The sequence below is a fragment of the Antedon bifida genome, chromosome 11 (genome assembly GCF_963402885.1).
Source record: "Antedon bifida chromosome 11, ecAntBifi1.1, whole genome shotgun sequence".
NCBI lineage: Eukaryota > Metazoa > Echinodermata > Crinoidea > Comatulida > Antedonidae > Antedon > Antedon bifida.
Genome location: NC_136236.1, coordinates 17,035,489 through 17,056,131, shown reverse-complemented (window position 1 = coordinate 17,056,131; position 20,643 = coordinate 17,035,489). Strand labels below are relative to the sequence as shown.

The following is a 20,643-nucleotide window of genomic DNA, read 5'->3' as shown; positions in this document are numbered from 1 at the left end:
TCAGAATGTAAATACCACTTAAGTGAAATTCCTAAATGGTTTCTGATTTAAAAGTGAAAACTTTTTTTTTTCATTCAACAATGAATTTAACTATTCTGTTTTCACGATACAATTGTTTGCCGTGAAGTCCAAAACGAATCATCACCTGATTGCCTCATGAGCCATGTGACTCTCTGTACCAGGCCACACGCATGTAATATTATACAATCACTATTTCACCATGACACCTTACTGTAAATTAATTACTTTCTGTTTCATGATACCATACATATATTATTAATATTTTTAAAAAACTATTAATATACGATACTTGTTTGTAGGCAAAGATTAATATAGTAGTTTAATAACCAAAACAAATATCAATTTACTGCGTATTAATGCATACAAATTTCATTATTAGTTATGAATATACTCTATTACAAATTGTAATTTTGAATAATAATTATATACTGAACCTGTTGAAGTAGTGTCCAGTGTAATGGGTACATTAGACATTATTCTTAAGTATATCTTAATGTTATGTAATTATGTCTTCTGAATAATTTTTTTAATTGCAGTTAATAGTTCTTTTATATAGGTAAAATTATTTTTTCTTTAAAATACTTAAGATGTTGAGAAATTTCTTAAATGTTTGTCTACTAGAAGCTTTAAATTTGCAACATCCTGGTCCTTATATAAACAACCATAAAACATTAAATGATAGCTCCATGTATAAAGTTTAAATTTTGTTAAATGAAAAATAAGTGGGGTTATCAATGTTGTTGCCACGGTGTATATTTTATAATAAATAAGAAAAATGTTATACCCGGAGCTCCCCTTTAAGACATTTAAAGTGGACAAAATCAATTTTGGAGCTGCATGATTTCTTTACTAAAATTTAGTGAAAAAAAATGGTTGCATTTAGTAAAAAATAATGCAAAGAATCATTAAATATTATTATCCAAGTCGTGAATGTTCTGAGGTGTGTAAAATAGCAACCAGACTTAGTATAATATGTAAAAAGTCGTGAAACTAATTATTTAAAAATAATTCATTCATTTTAGTGTCACGAATGTACAGGTAATAAACTATTTTTATATATTTTGTATTATTAAGATCTTTAATAATGCCATAAAAACTTCTGCAATGCAAGAAAGCAATGCTCAGGGCTATTGTGAATTGTTGTTGTCATTGTTGATGTCAGGAACTGTCTTTGTCCATGCAGGACTCTGTTCCTATTGTCATGTCAAATTGCAGATTGAAGCAGGTGTTTCACTTCTTTCTTATGACACAATCACATCATTTATGAACAATAATTACAGATAAACTAAAATATTTATAATATATAGGCCTACTTTTGGTATTAAATTTTATTGATTAATCTTGCGATAAACACATTTTTCATTATGATTTTAAATCATTTTTATTTAAGGCCGTTTGATGTTTTATTTCTAATTTTTTTTAAAGAAAATTTACCATCAAAATTTACAATCCCAGATGAAAAATTAAACATTTTTGTTAGATGCCTATTTAATTTGTTGGTATCATGGAGCATATAGAATACTAAGTACAGTAAACTGGATGTAAATTTCTAATTCAAATATTTTTGTAAGCCAGTAAAATCTGGGTTTAGCTGTGACCCCTAATCTGTACATTATCAAATACGGATTATGACAGGAGCCTGTAGCCATGCTAAGCATGCTGTTGCAGTTAGCACAGTTTAAACATCAATTTATGTCCAAATAAGTCATATTTCCAGAGCTGACTTATCAATGGAATTCTAAAATATTTAAAATGATATTTGCATAGAAATTTAATGAAATATCCTTCTATAATAAGTTATTTTTCTTGGAAGGAATGCCTTTTAAAATGTTTTGTTGTTAACAAAAAGTACTGCTTTGAAGTCACTTTCCATGATCAGTTTTACCTGGATTTATCTAATCCTGAAGAAACTAAAAATCCATCAGACATTGTTATTTTTAGTTTAAGCCAGATAATTAAGCATTAAAAATTAATTGAACAAAGTGTCAATTATCAAAGTTAATTAATCAAATGGAATATTACTCCACTGTGATCAAATTGATGAGGTCACTACTTCAGTAGCAGTTACTTAAATAGAACTTCCAATATGCAGAGTAGATTAATATTGCCATAACACTACTGTATAATATACATAAAAATCAATAAATAGGTGTCATATTAAATTATAATGTAATAGAATATTTTTTTCTAAAATGAAACTTCTTAAAATGTCAAAGAGAAACCAGGTAAGATTTTTAACTTTGCTGCCCAACCCCATACATTTTTTTGTGGGTACATTAATTATCGTTTTCATACTACAGACAGTATTCATCACAGAATTTAAAAATAACAAATGATAACAATAAATAATTAATCTTCTTCCTTTTTTTCCAGACTTCCTTTCAGTTAAATGCCTTTCAGTTTTGCTTATAATTGGCTATGCATCTTCAGAAGGAACAACATTAGTGACAAATACACAAACTGACTATGTAACATCTTCAAAACCTGTTGAGTCCAGTACATCAAATTTAGCAACAACAGCACCTGATGAAACTACCCCTAGTTCAGAAGACAAAACAACAGAAACAGACACCAGTGATTCTGTAACATCTTCAAAGTCTAGTACGTCAAATTTAGTAACAACAGCACCTGATGAAACTAACCCTAGTTCAGAAGACCAAACAACAGAAACAGACACCAGTGATTCTGTAACATCTTCAAAGTCTAGTACGTCAAATTTAGTAACAACAGCACCTGATGAAACTACCCCTAGTTCAGAAGACCAAACAACAGAAACAGAAAATGAAACAGATGTGCCAACAACTGCTGAAACAACGACTGAAGCAGCCAAAGAATTAACCACTACTTTATCAGAACCTGATTCAACACATGTTACAACAGAGTCTGTGACACCACAACTGACTGATGATGCAAGTACAACTAAAGTATCAGAAACTGAAGCTACCACATCTATGATGGCAACTACTTTAGAAAGTAATGATGCAGCAACTACTATCGCTCCAGAATTATCCACTGCATTATCAATGACAACAGAGAGTGAAGACTCAACAACATCTTCTGGAACTACATTGAATTTAGATACCACTTTACCGCCACAATTTACAACTCCTTCACAAATTGATGTGACCACAAATGAACCAGAAGAAATGACAACAGTACCAGGTTTACTAACAACAGATTTACAGACAACCATAAGTCTAGAATCAACAGCAGAACCAGTTTCGACAGCAGAAGCATTTTCCACAGCAGAAGCATTTTCCACAGCAGAAGCAGTTTCCACGGCAGAAGCAGTTTCCATGGCAGAACCATTTTCCACGGCAGAACCATTTTCCACAGCAGAACCATTTTCTACAGTAGAACCATTTTCCACAGCAGAACCAGTTTCCACAGCAGAACCAGCTTCTACAGCAGAACCAGCTTCTACAGCAGAATCATTTTCTACAGCAGAGTCATTTTCTACAGCAGAACCAGTTTCTACAGCAGAACCATTTTCTAAATCAGAAACATTTTCCACAGTAGATACATTTTCCACAGCAGCACCTGACTCCACATCAGCACCAGATTCAACAGCAGAACCATTTTCCACAGCAGAACCATTTTCCACAGCATCACCTGACTCCACATCAGCACCAGATGCAACAGCAGAACCATTTTCCACAGCAGCACCTTACTCCACATCAGCACCTTACTCCACATCAGCACCAGATTCAACAGCAGAACCAGATTCAACAGCGGAACCAGATTCAACAGCAGAACCAGATTCAACAGCAGAACCATTTTCTACAGCAGAACCAGATTCAACAGCAGAACCAATTTCCACAGCAGAACCAGTTTCTACAGCAGAACCAGATTTCACAACAAATGGTGATAATATTCCAAAAGGTAAGTTTTTTTTATATTATTTTTGAAAACTGATAATGAAAGGATCATGATTTCAATCTAAATTTTTGCCCGATGACCCAGTAGCTTCCACTGCCAGGGTACGGAGTTGTAAAATAGTCTCAGAGAGTTCATGCAAAACCCATGTAGCCCACAGTGTTCGGGTTGCTTTAATGTCACATAAAAGCCATTACTAATTTACTTGATATTAAATATTTAATCTAGTGAAAAAATATCATCAGTCTTTGATAAGTGATCTTTTTTATAGGCCTTTTGTGATGATCTTACCAAGTTTTTCTTATCCCAATTTCCTTTCCATATGTTGTCCCGACTTCCAATGTTATAATTCTAAAAATAAACATTGACATTAGATTATTATTACTAATACAGTTTCTCAAATTGACCTGGTTTGTACGTCTGTGTAAACGACTATATCTTTTGTACGATTGTTCGTTATACACATTTTTACTACTCAACACATGGGGTATCAAAATGACCTGAATTTTACTGAGAAGTTTTATAACATTTGAATATTATCTGCCATCTTAGATCCAATATAGCAGCCAAAATGATGTTGAAATTCCATAATTCATATGCAGTTTCTTTTTCAAACAGAAACAACAGAATCAGGTCAAGAAACAACAGTCCAAGTTACAACACCAACAAAAGTATGTATAAATCATATAATTTCATCTTAAAAGATTCAATTTGGGGTAATATTAATGTATTGCATTAGATTTTTTGGTCAATTTAACCAACTGGAAGGACTAGAGTTTTTGTGGAGATAATTTGGCAGATTGTTTTTCCAGTTTTGTTGGTTTCTCAAAATCTTTGTTTTTATGATTTCGGTGAAATCTGTAATTTTCTATAAAAAAAACTTTGTAATTTCGGGTACCATAATGAATGAAATGAACTTTTAGATGAAAAGTATGATGGATACCTTATATAGTCATACGAGGTCATCATTTTTCTTTGTCAATTAACAATAATTTGATATTCCCGAATCAGACAACCTAATTGAATTCAATAAGACTGTGGGGATTGAGCTAATGACTCCTATCAAAACAAAGGAGTGTGCCTAGCAACTGACGCTCTTGGGGCAATATTCAACGCTTAAAGGCGTTAAATTGTCCACATTCTTCACTCAAGACTTTAATATTCTTTGTAAAATTGACGTCTATATTTCTGATAATGTATTTTGAATGAATAAAAAAATGCTATTTGTTTATTGCATTAAATAACTAAAGTCTGGCAGCCAATGGCATGGTATAATTTTCAAAATTTGTTTAGATACTACTTCTATCTTCAATTTGGTAAATGTATGCTATCTAAAACATAATTCTAAAATTAATTTGCATCACTTTTTTGCAATATAATTGTATATCAATTGCTTTTGGGACAATTCATATCAATTCCTCATAATAATAATCTAGAGGTATGGTACGGTAATGCCAGATCTGGAGGTCATGGGTTCTAGTCCAACCCGAGAATTACTTGCAAATTACTTTTTTCAAATGTACAACTTAGTACAATTACGTCAGATTAGGACAAACATCTGACCAATTAATAAAGTATTAGGTCACCAATGCATATAATATAACCAGGAGTTACATTAGACAGATTCTGCACTCAATTCTACTCTCCATATCATAATATTAACAGTAAAATGTAACAAAGTGGTTAAATTAGTCAATGAAAATTCACATTTATAGTACTGTATTTTCAAACTGCTATTCCAGCTTGATCACTATTGGTATATACAGATCATGTGACATGATTTGTAGCCTGATTAAACAGTATATTATAATACATTACTCAATATTCTATTGATCATTTTCTACGATTGTTCTTCAGATAAACACGTCTAACTATAACAGCCTGCAATTTGATATCCCTACCAGATGGGCTATTAGTTTCTAGTTAATCTTAAACCGATTTAAAACTCGAAAAAGCAGAACATTTTATGAGATTACAGTGTTGATAAAGTATAACTTCCTGGGCGTAGTAACGATAACCTCAAAAGTTGAAACCACCATGCATCAGATGTTATATTCAGATTTATAACATACTGTACATTATTTATAGAAAAATAATCAACAAACATCATGTATTTTTGTTGGCATCATGTACAATATTTGTACTGAAAAAACTATGGGCAGGTTTGTGTTGCTTTGGTGTCAAATAACTGCGAAAAATTAAATTATAAATTTCTGCTAAATGAATGTAATAAAGTGAACTTGAGAAATGATGCCACTGGTAGGTGGGATGGCTGTTTGATACCAAGTGTATACCTTCGGAAAGGGTCTATCGTTGGTTTATGCTGGTAAACTTGGTACGAAATATATTTTCAGTGGATAGCTGTTGATTAAAACATCATTGTACTAACTGTAAAATGTAAATGATCTGAGGGCAACAACGGTCACAATAATACACTGCAAAGCTAAATTTGCATAATTTAAGTAAATGTTCTATTTTCTATTAAATAAAAAAAAAAGTAAACCCATTTATTCTAAAGGATTAAAATAGGTGTTTTGCACATGTTGCATGTCATGTGATTAATTACTCAAGATGAGTATTGTCGGAATTAAACTGTCTAATGTTACCTACGGCACCATAACAAATCACTGCTAATGTTATTTTGTCTGTAACCTTTCCCATTGGCATAAAAATGTAATTGGTATTTTTAACAAGCGCATGATCAGGTCGTGGGGTCGGACCTTAATGTGATTAGTACCACTCTCCAGAGCAGTTTTTATTGTGTCGGTTTAAACGCTAGTATAAATTTTAGAATAGTGTTTTATGTTTCAGTGTAACAAGTCATTGTTGAATGTTAAAGTATTTTCTCTCAAAACATGAAAAATAGAGATGAAGAAAATATGCCATTTTATAAAGTTGTAGACTTTTGGTAAAAAAAATGGGTAACAAATGATTTTGCTTAAATAACAAAGACAAAAAATAATTCACTTCTGGTTTACTTTTTTCCTTTCATTAAATTACAATTTTATCAGTTACAATAACTATTAATTATGACCTATTAAATAACAAAAAAGTAATTGTTACCTAAACTGTTTCCATATATGGCATAAAGACAACCTAATTAGCTATCTTCAGTTAATTTATAATTAATTGCTTCCTAACCGAATTACTAGTTTTGGCTTGTCAATTCTGTACAATATTTGTAGTAATTTTTAATGTATTTTAAATTTGTCTGCAAGGTTTTGCATCTGGTATGATAATTCAAACAATACCTCTCACTGTTACTAAATAAGATTACTTATTCAATATTGAAATTGACTTATGACTTAGATACTGTACAATAATGTTGTTGAATCAATTGTTAGTCATATTGTACCCTCAGGTTTAGAATAGATTTTCCTATAATGATCGGTTAAAAATAAGAAACGGAAAATACTAATTTTAATACAATTTCTGTGTTTTTATTTTCAATCTTGGTTTCGCTGGAATTATTTTAAGGTTGCTAATAAACAATGTAAACATTTATGGCATTGTATTTTAAATTAAAATTTTTCTTGTAGATAAAAGCGTGGCAGAGTTTGACTTGTGTCAAAAAAAGTTTGAGACCGATGAACGACTTTGTTTATAATGCAATTAGCCAAGATAATACTTTTTTATCCAATGTCAAACTAAGCCATAATATCGGTGCAGGTTCAAATCTTTTCACAACCATAGCTCTGGTCGTAGAACAAATCTTATCAGATAAAGACTTGAAAATGGATCCAGTGTACATTTTTATAAAGAGATCAATTCATATTCCGGAAAAGTTTACCTGGCTTACCCTGCTGTACTTTATATCAGCACCCCATCGTTGAATATGAATTTCTATTTTCACGTTATGAAATTATTTGTACCATCACACTCATAAACATTCATTAATTGTATAATAACTTCCTGGGCGTTGTACCAATAACCTCAGCCAAGTTGAAACCAGATCAGATGTTGTATTCAGATTTATTACCTACTGTACTACTTTATTTATAGAAAAATAATAAACACTATTGCCTATATTTTTGTTGCCATACTGTACAATAGGCAAGTCCAAGTATTCATTTCTGAACGTAGGGGATGATCTGTTAAAAGCTCATTTTACTAAGCCATTTAGGTGGTCGGGTGCCCACGCCCTCTTATCCTCTCTAGTATTTTCAACCAGGTATTCATTTACACAGCTGAATTGAAGCCTCTCTCTGTATGACAGAGCATTGGCGTCAAATGTGCAGACGAATAAGCACTATTTGGTAGAAGCTTAAAAAATCATGAAAGCTGTTTTTCATCCCAGTTGGTTGCGAATCATGTTTTTCTCATATTGTACATTTTTCTTTTCTTGCACCTTTTTACACACAGTAATTCACTACAGAAACGTGAATTTGCTGCCACCTACGCAATTAGAAATTCAAAGACATTGATAGATCAACTGGAATAGAGCACATTAGTGAAATCAGAAAACCCATAAATTACAATTAAACGTAACTGATCCTTAATGCAATGAAATGTACAATGCCCTTTGTAAATTGTTGTTACTACTTTGCTATTGAATCAATCATTTTAAGAATATCAAACAAACGTACAATGCCCTTTGTAAATTGTTGTTACTACTTTGCTATTGAATCAATCATTTTAAGAATATCAAACAATTCCATACAACTACATGGGATGGAAAAGTATCTATGTTTTACAGACCAATTCTCAAAACAGATGATTATGCCTTTATTTAAAACCAAATTTTGAAATAACGCTATTTTCTTGCCAAAAGAAATCCGTTTTCAAAACCACAGAAAAAAAAATTGATTCTGTCAAAATCGGTTTTCGGGGAGAAATTTTTAGCGGTTGCTGTCTCAAAAAAATTAACTACCAAACACAAATGATCACAAAATGAGAAAGCAATTTATATACAAACTACAAAACCGGTTTTGAAGAAAATCGTTATTTCAGGTTTTTATAATTTAGCTAAAAGTTAGGATAATCGCCGTAAATGATGGGTAATTCTTTTTAATTTGCAATAGTTGCTTTAGCAATAGTTTCAGTTGAAAGGACTAAAACATATTATTTATAGAGTTTTATGGTCATGATTTGGTTAATTTGGTGTCAAATTATTGTAAATACTGTAAGATCGGTTAAAAATCAAAATTAAATGTGTAATTTCACCATGCTTACGTGTTCGGAAGGTAAACATTTTAACGCAAAATTTACAAGTGCATTGTCACATAAAATCGTTTGAAATCATATATTTTGTGAATACGGTATGCTACCTGCTTAAAGAAGTTCATATAAGATCAAATAGCGGCATTTAAATTTGTTTAAATAATGTCTGCCTTCAAATAATGTCTGCCGTCAATGTTATACAATCTTGTATGATCACTTATGTTGAAAACACTAGTGTCATTGAGCTAAAGTAATTGAAGTTGCATTCTTTGTTTATTATTAATAGCGATAGGTCAGAACTTGCAATCAAACACAAATTAGAGTGTCCATGGAGCTTAACTTATTTCTCAGTGGAGAGACAGGTTCTACCTTCAAATCAAAGGATCTTCATTTAGTTATAGTTAGGGATCTTGTACAAATTATTCTACTCTGTAGTTAAATACTAAACTAAATTTTTAAAACTGCAAATGCAATAACAAAGGCCTATGATTTTACTGTAGTTAGTTACTATAAAATTAGGTAATGCCTATCCCATGCACAGAAATTGGGTTATAACTACAAGGACCTGAAGTGTATTGTGTTGAATTAGGTCTAATAATCACATAGCAATCATACTAAAGTGACTCGCTTTTAGTTTATTCAAATTGTTATCCATGATGGCGTCATAAAAATAAAAAAAAAAACATTGAGAGAGTATTGTCTAAGCAATGACATATTGAAAAATATGACCAACTATGAATGAATGAATTACAGTAATAATCCAATTTTAAAAATTCAGATGGTTATCAAAAATTCTAAAAAGATGCCGTCATTGTAAAAGATGAGGAATCTTATGTTTCATCTTCAAATTCTTGTAAGAGTGATTTAAAACTGTTGATTCACTTAGCATAAACAAAGACTTTTATGTTTAAAACATTCCTGAGAAATGAGTAGTGAAGACTGTTGAAATCAAAACCAAACTACAGTTAAATCAACATCAATCAGTGTGATCTTGTCTCACTTCTACCATGAAGGTTACACCTGGTTCACACTGGAATTTCTGATCAAAATTCTACAACACTGGAATAAGAGTCTATTCAACTAGGGGCGTTGCCTTTATCTGCAGCATAGCGCCGAATAAACCGTTTATTTAAAAAATAATATAAGTTTTAGACCGTCTACATTTAATGATAAATTTGTGCTCACAAATAACCGTTTAAATTAGCGGTGGATCGTTAACAAAAAACGTATTCAGGTGGTCAAATGTTCAACAGCTGACAATCAAATAAACGTTTGTGTTGCAGCTAAAAGACGCACAGCAATATCGGTTAAATTGTGTTCTGTCACCCAATCGTTGAGGGTAATTTATTTACACATCCAGTTAATAATCGGTTATTTTTTCGCAGTAGAAATGTTCTGATCAAAATCCACTGGAATAGTAAGTCTATTCAAACAGGAGAGAATTGGAAACGCATTCAAACTACTCCACACTTGACTGAGAGACTACTGTTGTATTTAACAGGGATCAAATTGGGAAACATTCATTCATTATTTGTAGCTCACATTGAATTTTTATACTGCCATTCATCATTTAACTTGGGAATTCATGTCACAAAGCTCTGAACTGGGTTAAGTTTGACACGCTATAAAGTTCCCATGGTTACACCAAACAACTTTTACCAAATAACAACACAAAATTGAATTGAAGTAATAAAAGTAATATTTGTTACAAACTCAATGTTTCTGTTAATAAAGAATAAAGTATGACCAGCTGTCTACTCAATAAAATTGCAGTCTTATGGAAGGTTGGTAACCCACTTACTCAAATGTGTGATTTAAATGTGTACAATACTTAAAACAGACTTGATATATATTTATCCATGATCTAAATATCAATATATACAGTACTTGTAATAAATATTCAATCAAAAACAAATTGTTTTAGTTAATGTGCAACTTAAAGATACATTGTCCATAACAATTTTTTTTTTTAAATGATTTACCTGAACAAAATGTAATTTAAAGCAAAAAATACTTAAATTGTCTGTCAGACAATGGTTTTTGGTTAAAATTCACTGTTTCATTTGTCTTTATTTTATAAGTGAATAATTATTTGTGGTTTTTTTTTAAACAGAAATGAATTATTAAAACTGCAAACAAGTTAAAGTTACTTTGTAAACTTCCAATAAAACTAAATTGGACTAAAATCTAACACTAACAGCTCAACTCAGATTTTAACAATACTATATGCATGATATTCACCAATTTACCAAAATTGTAGTGGAGCTGTAGATGTTAACATGCTTGCCTTCCAATTCCAAGGTTCAGGGTTCACTCCTGACCTAGTGCCAGGGTTGTATCTCACAACTTCTTCAACTCCACTCCCTAAGCCTCAAATGAGACTTAGTTTTTAAGCACGATAAATTATAAAATAGTTTATCCATCCAGTAATTGGAGAGTTACTTGCTGTTGGATGAGTATGATAAAAAAAACAATTTTTCATGGAATTTGCTTTTTTTTTAGGCTGTACAAAAAATTGATCCTGATTCGTTGAAAGATGAAGATAAGACAGAGTATGTCGTTAGTACTGAAATCAAATCAATGACGGTAAGATATACAAATAAATGACTCATGAATATTCATGAGTTAAGAAATCTTTCAATGAATGAAAATATTCTCTCCTAATGTTTCCATCTTTAATCAGATATCAACCATGCAATTATAGATGTTCGAATGTAACAGGTTGGTTTTTGGTATATAGCATTGGTGGATTCAGGATTTTTAAATGTTTTACTTTTTGCACTGCAAGTTTAAAAATTTAGGGGGACTTGGGGAGGCGGAGAATTCACTTGAATCATATTGGATCCCCAGTAAGCCTATATACCTGTTACTTGCAAAAAAAATTTAATTGTTTACTTTTAACAAGCTAGTCATAAAAAAATCATCAAATCAAATTGGAAGGATACTTTTATATTATTATTACATGCCCCCAAAACCATAAATAAATGTGCTAGCCAAATATGTTTGAAATTAGTAGTATTCTGTAAGTGTAATTATTATTAAAATCCAAAGGTAAACACATAAAGCATATTTATAATAGTAATATACTTACAGTTTTTCTTATTATTGGTGGCAATAATTGATATATATTAGGTAATATAACTTAATAACATAAACATGTGAACTTATGGCAATTTTATTTAATATGCTATACTAGTTTTATGGCCCAATCTACAACATAACTTCATTGTGTATTTTTCACATTCAGGTGTCTAGAAAATTGTTTAAGAGCACCATGTGTTTACAATTAGGATTTGGAGAATGTGTTTTGGGTCACCAGGGTTACTGTATCCATAGCGATTAAATTAAATAGCTCTTTTTTTAATTCTTTGGGATGTTGCTGTTGATTGATTTAATTCCTAAATCTCTAGATTACGATCTTACCTTTATTGTTTTATCTGATCAAACGGTGAGAAAATGTCAATTTTTTTTTATAAGAGATAGAAGTTACCGCATTTCAAAATTATTTTTTGTTCTGATTATAGATTTACTGTATGGCTGTCGGTATCATTCACATGAATGAGCAAATAAAATATTAATATACTGTATTTGTCTTCCTCTTCTTCTCTTCACCGACTCCAAAAAATATAATTCACAGAATTCAGAGCATTTTATAACTTTTTTTTAAACTCATCACAGTCACACTATACAAATAATTGCTTTTACTGGTCTACACTTTTGTATCAGTGGTACACTTCAAATTGTTTAGGCACGTCCAAAACATGTATATAACAAGTAAACACAAAAAACCCCAAAATAATACAATTTTTATACCAAGACCACAAAGCTACTTCGATAGTTGTGTAATTTAATTATAGGAAGCAGATTGGCCAGAAAAGGACTTGGAATTCCGCAAATATATGGCAAATATACTGAATGAAGAAGCAAAGACAAGGAGACGAAGACAAGCTACAGAAGAAGTACCAACCGTAACTGCTGAAGATGTTAAATATGTTGAGCCAACGCCTCAACAGAAAGGAGAAGATCTGGAGATTCAATTTGTTGTGGAATCAGGTAGGTTTGAGAGATCTTGATGTATTTGTTGCGTTGGTAATCCGTTGTTAGTAGTAACAACTCATTATTGGTCACAAGATCATGCATTGCGAATGGGTACAGCAATTTTCATGATGATTTTTGTCAAGCTGAGCCTAAAATTAGAATATTATGTACAGTATTAAAAATATGTATTTTAAGCACATCATTATAATTTGTGATCCGGGTCAATATACATTATTTGCAAAATTAAAAAATAAAATAATTGTTTTTCCGTTTTTGTTACATAGACATTAAATGCTACCACATTCTATGAAATGGCAAAAGGGCACCTATACTTACCTTTTTGGCATTCCATATTCAACTGCCTTAATATAGCTTGTTACTTTTAACTCTGTATACAAACTGCCTATTCTTTACTTCATTCTTTTCCCTTTTAGGGTCAGGATATGTTCCTGCTTCAACTATTATCAGTAGAATGGACAGAGATAAAATAGAAAAAGAGGTATGTGAAAAAATGTTATAGTTTTCACTAAACAATAATGATAATAATCATCATAATATTCTTAGAGACAAATAATAAGGTACATTCCCAGAGACAAATAATAAGGTACATTCCCAAATACAAAATTAATACTCTTCAGACCAGCCTGGCATGTGTTCTCAATATTGCATTTTAACCACATTAGATGTGGATGTCACCCGACTATGCAGCTATTGAGTCTAACAGTCATTCAGTGCATGCTCATATTTTTCTGATCATGCGCAGTATTACTTTTCTACTGTTTACTATACAGTACTAAAAACATTTTGAAATCAATAAAATAGCAAGCTAAATATTTATAATACTACTTAATTTGATACTACAAATATATCAGCTGGCATAGATGAAGGATATTTGTGTCTAATATTCTGGAATTAGTCACATGTTTGTTTTATGCTACAAAGACTTATATTTAATAAGTTTAATCCTATAGGTTTGTATTGTTCTATTGTGTCTACAGCTTTATTTGCTAATGAATAAGTACAAATGCTAATAGTATAGTTATTGGTCATAATTAAATTATAACGATTTATTCAAAATGCTAATAGTATAGTTATTGGTCATAATAATTATAACAATTTATTCAAAATGCTAAACAGTAGTATGTCAATATTGGTTTTAACGATAATGAATTATTCATAATATAATACTTTGCTGCTGTTGTCATTAATGCATTAGCTTGATAGCGGTTAATAATGTTTGTATATACTTGTGTAGTAACAGAATTTGAGATTAAACTTAAAACATACAATAAATGTTTATTAATATTTAAATGGAATTTTATTACTTACTCAAAAGGACCGCTTTTCTGGTTTTGCCAGCAAAAATAGGTCCACACAAAAAATAACTCTTAAGTCCACAATTGATTCAGGCAGTAGCATTGAGCTGCTTATACTCTGGGCCCTGAGTTTAGTCAGTGAGCGCTCATAGCCGTTACGCCACTGGATTCAGGTGCCAACTGCAATAACCTTTTTTAACCATTTGATGCCATTAATTGAATATTGTCCCGTTTCGGCTGTCGAGAAATTTAGGGTCATTAAATTCACACAGTAATATTAGTGGTTTTTTTAGTTTTTTTTGCAGGAGAAAATGTATCTTTTAATTATAAAACATGCTAATTTTCTTATTGATTGATTAGTCCATTGAAGTATTTCAGAAGCCTTAAATAACGACTCAACACTGTTAACAATGTTGATTAGGTCAGAGAAGTCAATTGCCGTTGATTTTATAATGAGGATATTGTCATCAAGTAATCACGATTGACCCTACCAGAACTTTATGGTTTCGGCACCAATTAATTAGCACCTAGTTTGATTAACATTAACACATATTTTGTTGTTCATCAAACCTACCTGCAAAGAAATAACCAGTTGAATATTATGTAAATAAATTACCTTCATTTTGGTAGCAGAAATTTAATTATTAGAGTGTACTATACCCTTAGGGATTCTACTGTAAATGATAAAATCAAAACAAAAGTTTAGTACTGTTCTCTAATGTTCTGGATTAACAGTGTCCGCTTTCAAGGCATCTTCATTTTGATTTCACCAGTATCAACATCTCATTTGTATCTGCCAAATGTCAATTTATAATCTACAGCTTTAAGTTGACCTCCGAAAGGCTTCAGTGACCCCTATCCCAGTGACCAGTTATTTTAGTGGCAAATAATGCTTGTAGACAGTGTACAAAAACCATGTTTTTACATGCAATTTTGTGATAAAACTAAAGGTGTTTGTGTAACTTGGGTGGATTGTTTTGGTGATAGATGGCCTGTGTGTTTACCTCCAAAAGGTACTGAACTGGGTAGGCATGAAAATATTTATGATGCCTTTTGATAAAAGCAGAGGTTAGAGAAATATGATGCTACTTGGCTGTGTTCAAACACTAAGCAAAACTATTATATTATAATAGTTAACAAAAATCATAGGTCCTATTTCTGCTGCCAAATAAATAGTTTATAAATACCAAGTATACACACAGTATATTTTTGGCAGAAGAAGTGGCATTCCTGAAAAATATAACATATAAGGCCCTGTTTCTGCTGCCAAGAAAATACCGTATTTTATACGGTATTTTTTGAATACCGTATTTATACCGTATTGTTTTGGCAGCAGAAACTGCGCTCATAAAAAAAATACCGTATTTTGTATACCGTATTTTCCCCACAAAATTTGTGGATAAAATACGGTATTTACAAATTTATACCGTATTTTTTGTACCCTTTTCTGCTGCCAATAAAAAATACCGTATATTTTTTGACCTGCGACATGAGGTCAACATCGTGTTTTTATTTTCTGTCGCTGTGAGCTGTTTTACACACGTGTATAGATATATTCGGCAAAAATGTGGAGCGAAGACGTCACAGTATTTACTATATAAATCTGTGTGGGGAAAAGGGGTGTGGGGAAGGAGGGGAAGTTAAATGTCCGGCCAACTAAAAGGTAATAAAAGGGACAACCACATTTATAAAGACATTTCTAAACAAATAAAGCAGGAGTACGGAATAGACTTGTCTCCAAAGCAAGTAAACTCAAAGCTGAAGAGCCTGCAAAAGCAGTACAACATTGCAAAAGACAATAACTCGGGGAGGGAACGAATTACTTGTCCCCATTACGATGTTTTCTGTGCTCTCACAACATCTCTATCACCTGTTGAAAGTGAGGCGTAAAACTTCCTTTATTGCGACTTTTAATTATCGACCAAATAAATGAATGGCAATTTGGGTAAAAAGGATGAAATTTAACACGACCACCCAAGAAGTATTGTTAGCAGAAACGGGGTACTGACAAATACGGTATAAAAAATACCGTATTTTATACCGTATTTTGAGCAGTTGCAGCAGAAACAGGCCCTAAGATATATCATTAAAATTTCAAATTAAAATGGAATAACATCACAACATTTGTAATTATTTCGGGGATGGGGTTGGGATGGATGAATATTTTGAGAAAAATTAAAAAAAAACAACAAAATGGACAGCCAGATTTACACAGTTATTTACTCCAAATTTAAAGAAGATTACAGGTATGAATAAAAATCAAGCAGGCAATTTACATTATCTGTGAGTGAATTTGTTTAAACATCTGTGGTAACATTAATAATTAATAAAATATTGAACATGGTATTCTCTGCACAGTAAACTGTTTGTGCAGGACAGTCAGCAAATTGCGTTTTACCAATTTGTTTTGTAATTCTTGTCGCATGGCTTTCCCTATAGGTAAGCTGACAGTTGTTCAGATGCTGCTATGTCAACATAATCATTTTCTTGTTTACAAAGTTGTCTTCATCTGTGTAAGGTGAAATAATAATTGTCTTGTGTCTGATAGTGAATTTTTTTTGTCAATGTTCTAGTTAGATGGCACTTGATTCTGCTGTTCTATATTAGAAACTATTTACTGTTACCCCCCCCCCCCCCCCCCATTCGGCAAGTATTCATTCTATTGCACGGTGAAAATGATATTCAATGGTTCTATTTAATATAGCTTTTTGTGAAAATGTTTAGAATTTTGTGCAATGCCAAATATTCTGGGGATTGTAGATTTTAATCTGTGAAAGGGAGAAATCTATTTTCTTAACTTCATATTACTGCCATGATGTTTTTAGAAGTTTGTTTTTTCTAGCCTTTTATCTTTATTACCAGAAACCAATTCAGCATCTGCTGAATTACATGGCCTATATCATATGAATTTTTCTATACTATACTATGCAAACAATTCTACCAGGTTAAAAGTTTAAGATATAAAGAGATACTTAGAACACTCTCTTCAGACTTCAGTAGTTATCTGTTTTTATTGCCTGGATAAAGTGGTATTTATGGGTGGAGCAGGTTTTTGTTTTAAAGGTATTTGTTTACAAAACAACCCTAGGCTTTTACTTCTGTTTGTCCTTCAAGCAACTTAATACTTTTTTTTATAGTTTCATATCCATCTTGGCTTTAAACAACAGATGACATTTATCAGTGCTCAATTGGGAAGGTACAGAATCTAGCCCACCCAAGTGGAACTAAAGGTAGAACTCCAGGGTCAAGGGTAGTCTAAATAATAATATTGTTTCTTTAATTCATTCTTTGTGCTTTCGATTTCATCATTATTTCTAAATAAAGTAAATGTTCATGTGTCAAAAATTGATTTTCAAGTATTTTCTATGTTTTTAAAGTTTTCTCCTGTTTTTGGTGATGATTATCGTTGAAATTTGTGGAAGTGACTTGATGGATGAGTAATTTAACATATAACGTTTAACGGTATATTTTAAATTATATATAAATTGGTTATCTTTGTCTGTTTCTTGTGTGTGTTCTTCAAATTGAATCTTGTCAAAATGTCTTGCCATGACTTTAATAGTTGTGATTAGAATTTTTAGGTAGTGGACTTTTACCTATAAAGTATTGCAGGTACCATCAAGACATCACCTAAACAATCGCAGCCCACGTCTAGTTAATATCACCATCCTATGGGATCATTTTCTACCAGGATTTTTGGAAGGGATCTCAATAAAATTTCTGTTTGTGGTATGCATGCAAGTTTGTGATTTGTTACACTACAGTAAGTAGTAGCCAAAAAAGGTGTTAAAACACCCTGTTGTCATTAAGTTGTTTATGTTATCAGGACATCTGGTAATGTATCTGTGTATGTATGTTGTCATTTGAAATAAAGTCATTAAATAAATCATTTTTATTTTCTATAATACAACTAATGATTGTGATTTGAGCTGCTATGAGGATGTTTTAGGTACACGCTCTGTGACCCTGTTTCTGTGTCCAAGAAAAAACAGTTTTTCATTTTTTTCCTGACAGTGAAATGGGACAACTGACCAAAAGTGCATTTCTTTTCTTATTCAATTGCAACTTTATTGAAAGGGTGAAAACATAGCGTTTGTAGGCCTACTGTTGGAATGTATTTCAGGGCCAAGGGTGGCTCGGTCACAGCAAATCTTAATCCAATGGGATTGTCTCATAAGCTATTGTAATACTCTTGATCTGCTGTATGTGTCCAATATTGCTACAGTGCATACAAAGGTATTAATTTTCAAATTTAGGAAGTTATCAATCTACCCTACACCCTATCAGGAAGTATTTGGGTTGAAGAGACTCCTATGGGAATTAAACGATTTCTTAATGTGGCTGAAAACGGTAGTATTAAGTACCAAAGTAGTACTATATTTTAATACGAGAAATGCCACAATAATTGTATTTGAATGATAATTGATATATGCACGAGAAATGTCCGAAATCTTTTAAATCTACTGTATTTGAATGATATTAATGTATTTCTTTTTTATTGTTGAATAATAAGTACGCTTTACATTTTCCACTCTGCATAGGTCTTTTTTCATTTCTTAGGGTTCTAAATTATTATTTAATATATTACATTTTTTAAACTAATAATTATCTTTAATTTCAATACCTTTACCAACAATAAATGGCAATAAAGAAATGTTTTCCCCTTTCATATTCATTTGCGTTGGTCTAAATTGTTAATTGACGTAGAACGAAAGAACATCAGCCCCATTTATATACAGTACAATAGTGGTCTGGTTTTAAAATTATGAAAAGGCTTCTTCTGCTACTGTTGTTTGACCTTCACTGCTTCAGATGAGACTACCCCATAGGGCTTAATTTGTACTCTCATTTGGAAACACCTCTAGGCCAACTAATGTTATCTTATCTATTGGATTACTATACTTTCTTGCAGATGTTGTCCTATGGTGCAGGCTTATTCAATAAAAAAAATTCACACAGAGAAAATAATCAACTGTTGTTTTCTTATTTTTTTACAAGGGGATTCGTTTTTTGTGGGAAAACAACCCTCTTGTAAAATTCCTACCTACTGGCTTGCAGTATGTTGCATAATACAAGATTTTCAAAAACATAAAACCTACAGTAGTAACAGTAAAAGCATTGATCAGAACTTTACCATGTGTTAGAATTAAGCAATACAAAATTAACCAATCAAATGTCAAAAGTGCATTGTTATAATACATGATAAATTATCACCATAAGACTAGTGGGATATCAACATTATATAGTTTCTAAATTGGACTCAACTTAAAAATAATGTTTGCAGCGGTTATGTAGCTTTAGGCCTGCTGAATATAGACATGCCTAGGATGAATATTATTATATCAATGCCTATTTAGGGATGACCTTGGGGTATCCACATGACCTGGAATTCCTATGTTGTAAGAAATTCCTTGGGGCTAAAGCTGTGGTATACCACATTTTAATAACTGTCTGTTCCTAGATAGTGGAATCTTGAAAAACATAGCACACATAATATTATCACATTCCCATTTGAAACAATTTGACAATTTGGGAAAAAATATGACTTTAATAGTGTTTACTGTGCTTGCAGAAACCAGAAATTGATGTAAATTGTACGGTCAATGTTTTGTATCAGTTGTGGAATACAGCAGTACAACCCAATCCAGATCAGATGTTTGAGATTTTTGCTGATGGCAACCAAATCTCACCATTTGTCCTAAGGGCAACAAAGAAAATCTTTATTCTGAAAGGAATGACTTCAAATCCAATTATCCAAGCCCACAAAACCTGAAATCCATATTAATCAGAAGACAATACAAAAACATAAGCCTTGAATGTGGGTTTGTGACAGACTTTTTTATGGTGTTTTGTTACCAAACAGGCCAGGTTGATTCAAGAATTTAGTTTGTTCTTTTTTTATTCAAGAAGCAAATGTCATTATATTGTAAATTCAATGGGATCTAAACAAAATATCCTTTTTGACTCTGCAGTGTTAAAACATATCAGATGAAATTTTTGGGTTTTTCAATTTATAAAATTCAAAAATATATTAGTAGTAGTAGTAGTATTACTATACTATAATACACTTTTTAATTAATAGGTTTCTATGGTAACTATACATTTTCTGATTGTTAGTTGATGAAGTTAAATTTATAATGTATTGATATAGAGTAGAAGCAATGTTTATACAATATTGCCATAGTAACCTTGATAGAAATAGTAATTAACATTTTTATTAAGGTTTGGCTGA

General features: G+C 31.6%; 1 protein-coding gene across 2 annotated transcripts in view; it reads left to right on the top strand.

Annotated features, from left to right (window-relative positions):
• LOC144855282 (uncharacterized) overlaps positions 1-20,643 on the top strand; it is a 31,025-nt gene that overhangs the window by 5,477 nt on the left and 4,905 nt on the right. The window contains exons 2-7 of one of the 2 annotated variants that reach the window (XM_078713092.1): positions 2,395-3,183; positions 3,223-3,903; positions 4,516-4,568; positions 11,560-11,643; positions 12,915-13,110; positions 13,530-13,594. In XM_078713092.1, coding sequence (XP_078569218.1) covers positions 2,395-3,183; positions 3,223-3,903; positions 4,516-4,568; positions 11,560-11,643; positions 12,915-13,110; positions 13,530-13,594 — 1,868 coding nt within the window. Of the gene's footprint in view, positions 1-2,394; positions 3,904-4,515; positions 4,569-11,559; positions 11,644-12,914; positions 13,111-13,529; positions 13,595-20,643 lie in introns of both variants that reach the window. The other variant, XM_078713091.1, reaches the window with a different exon arrangement.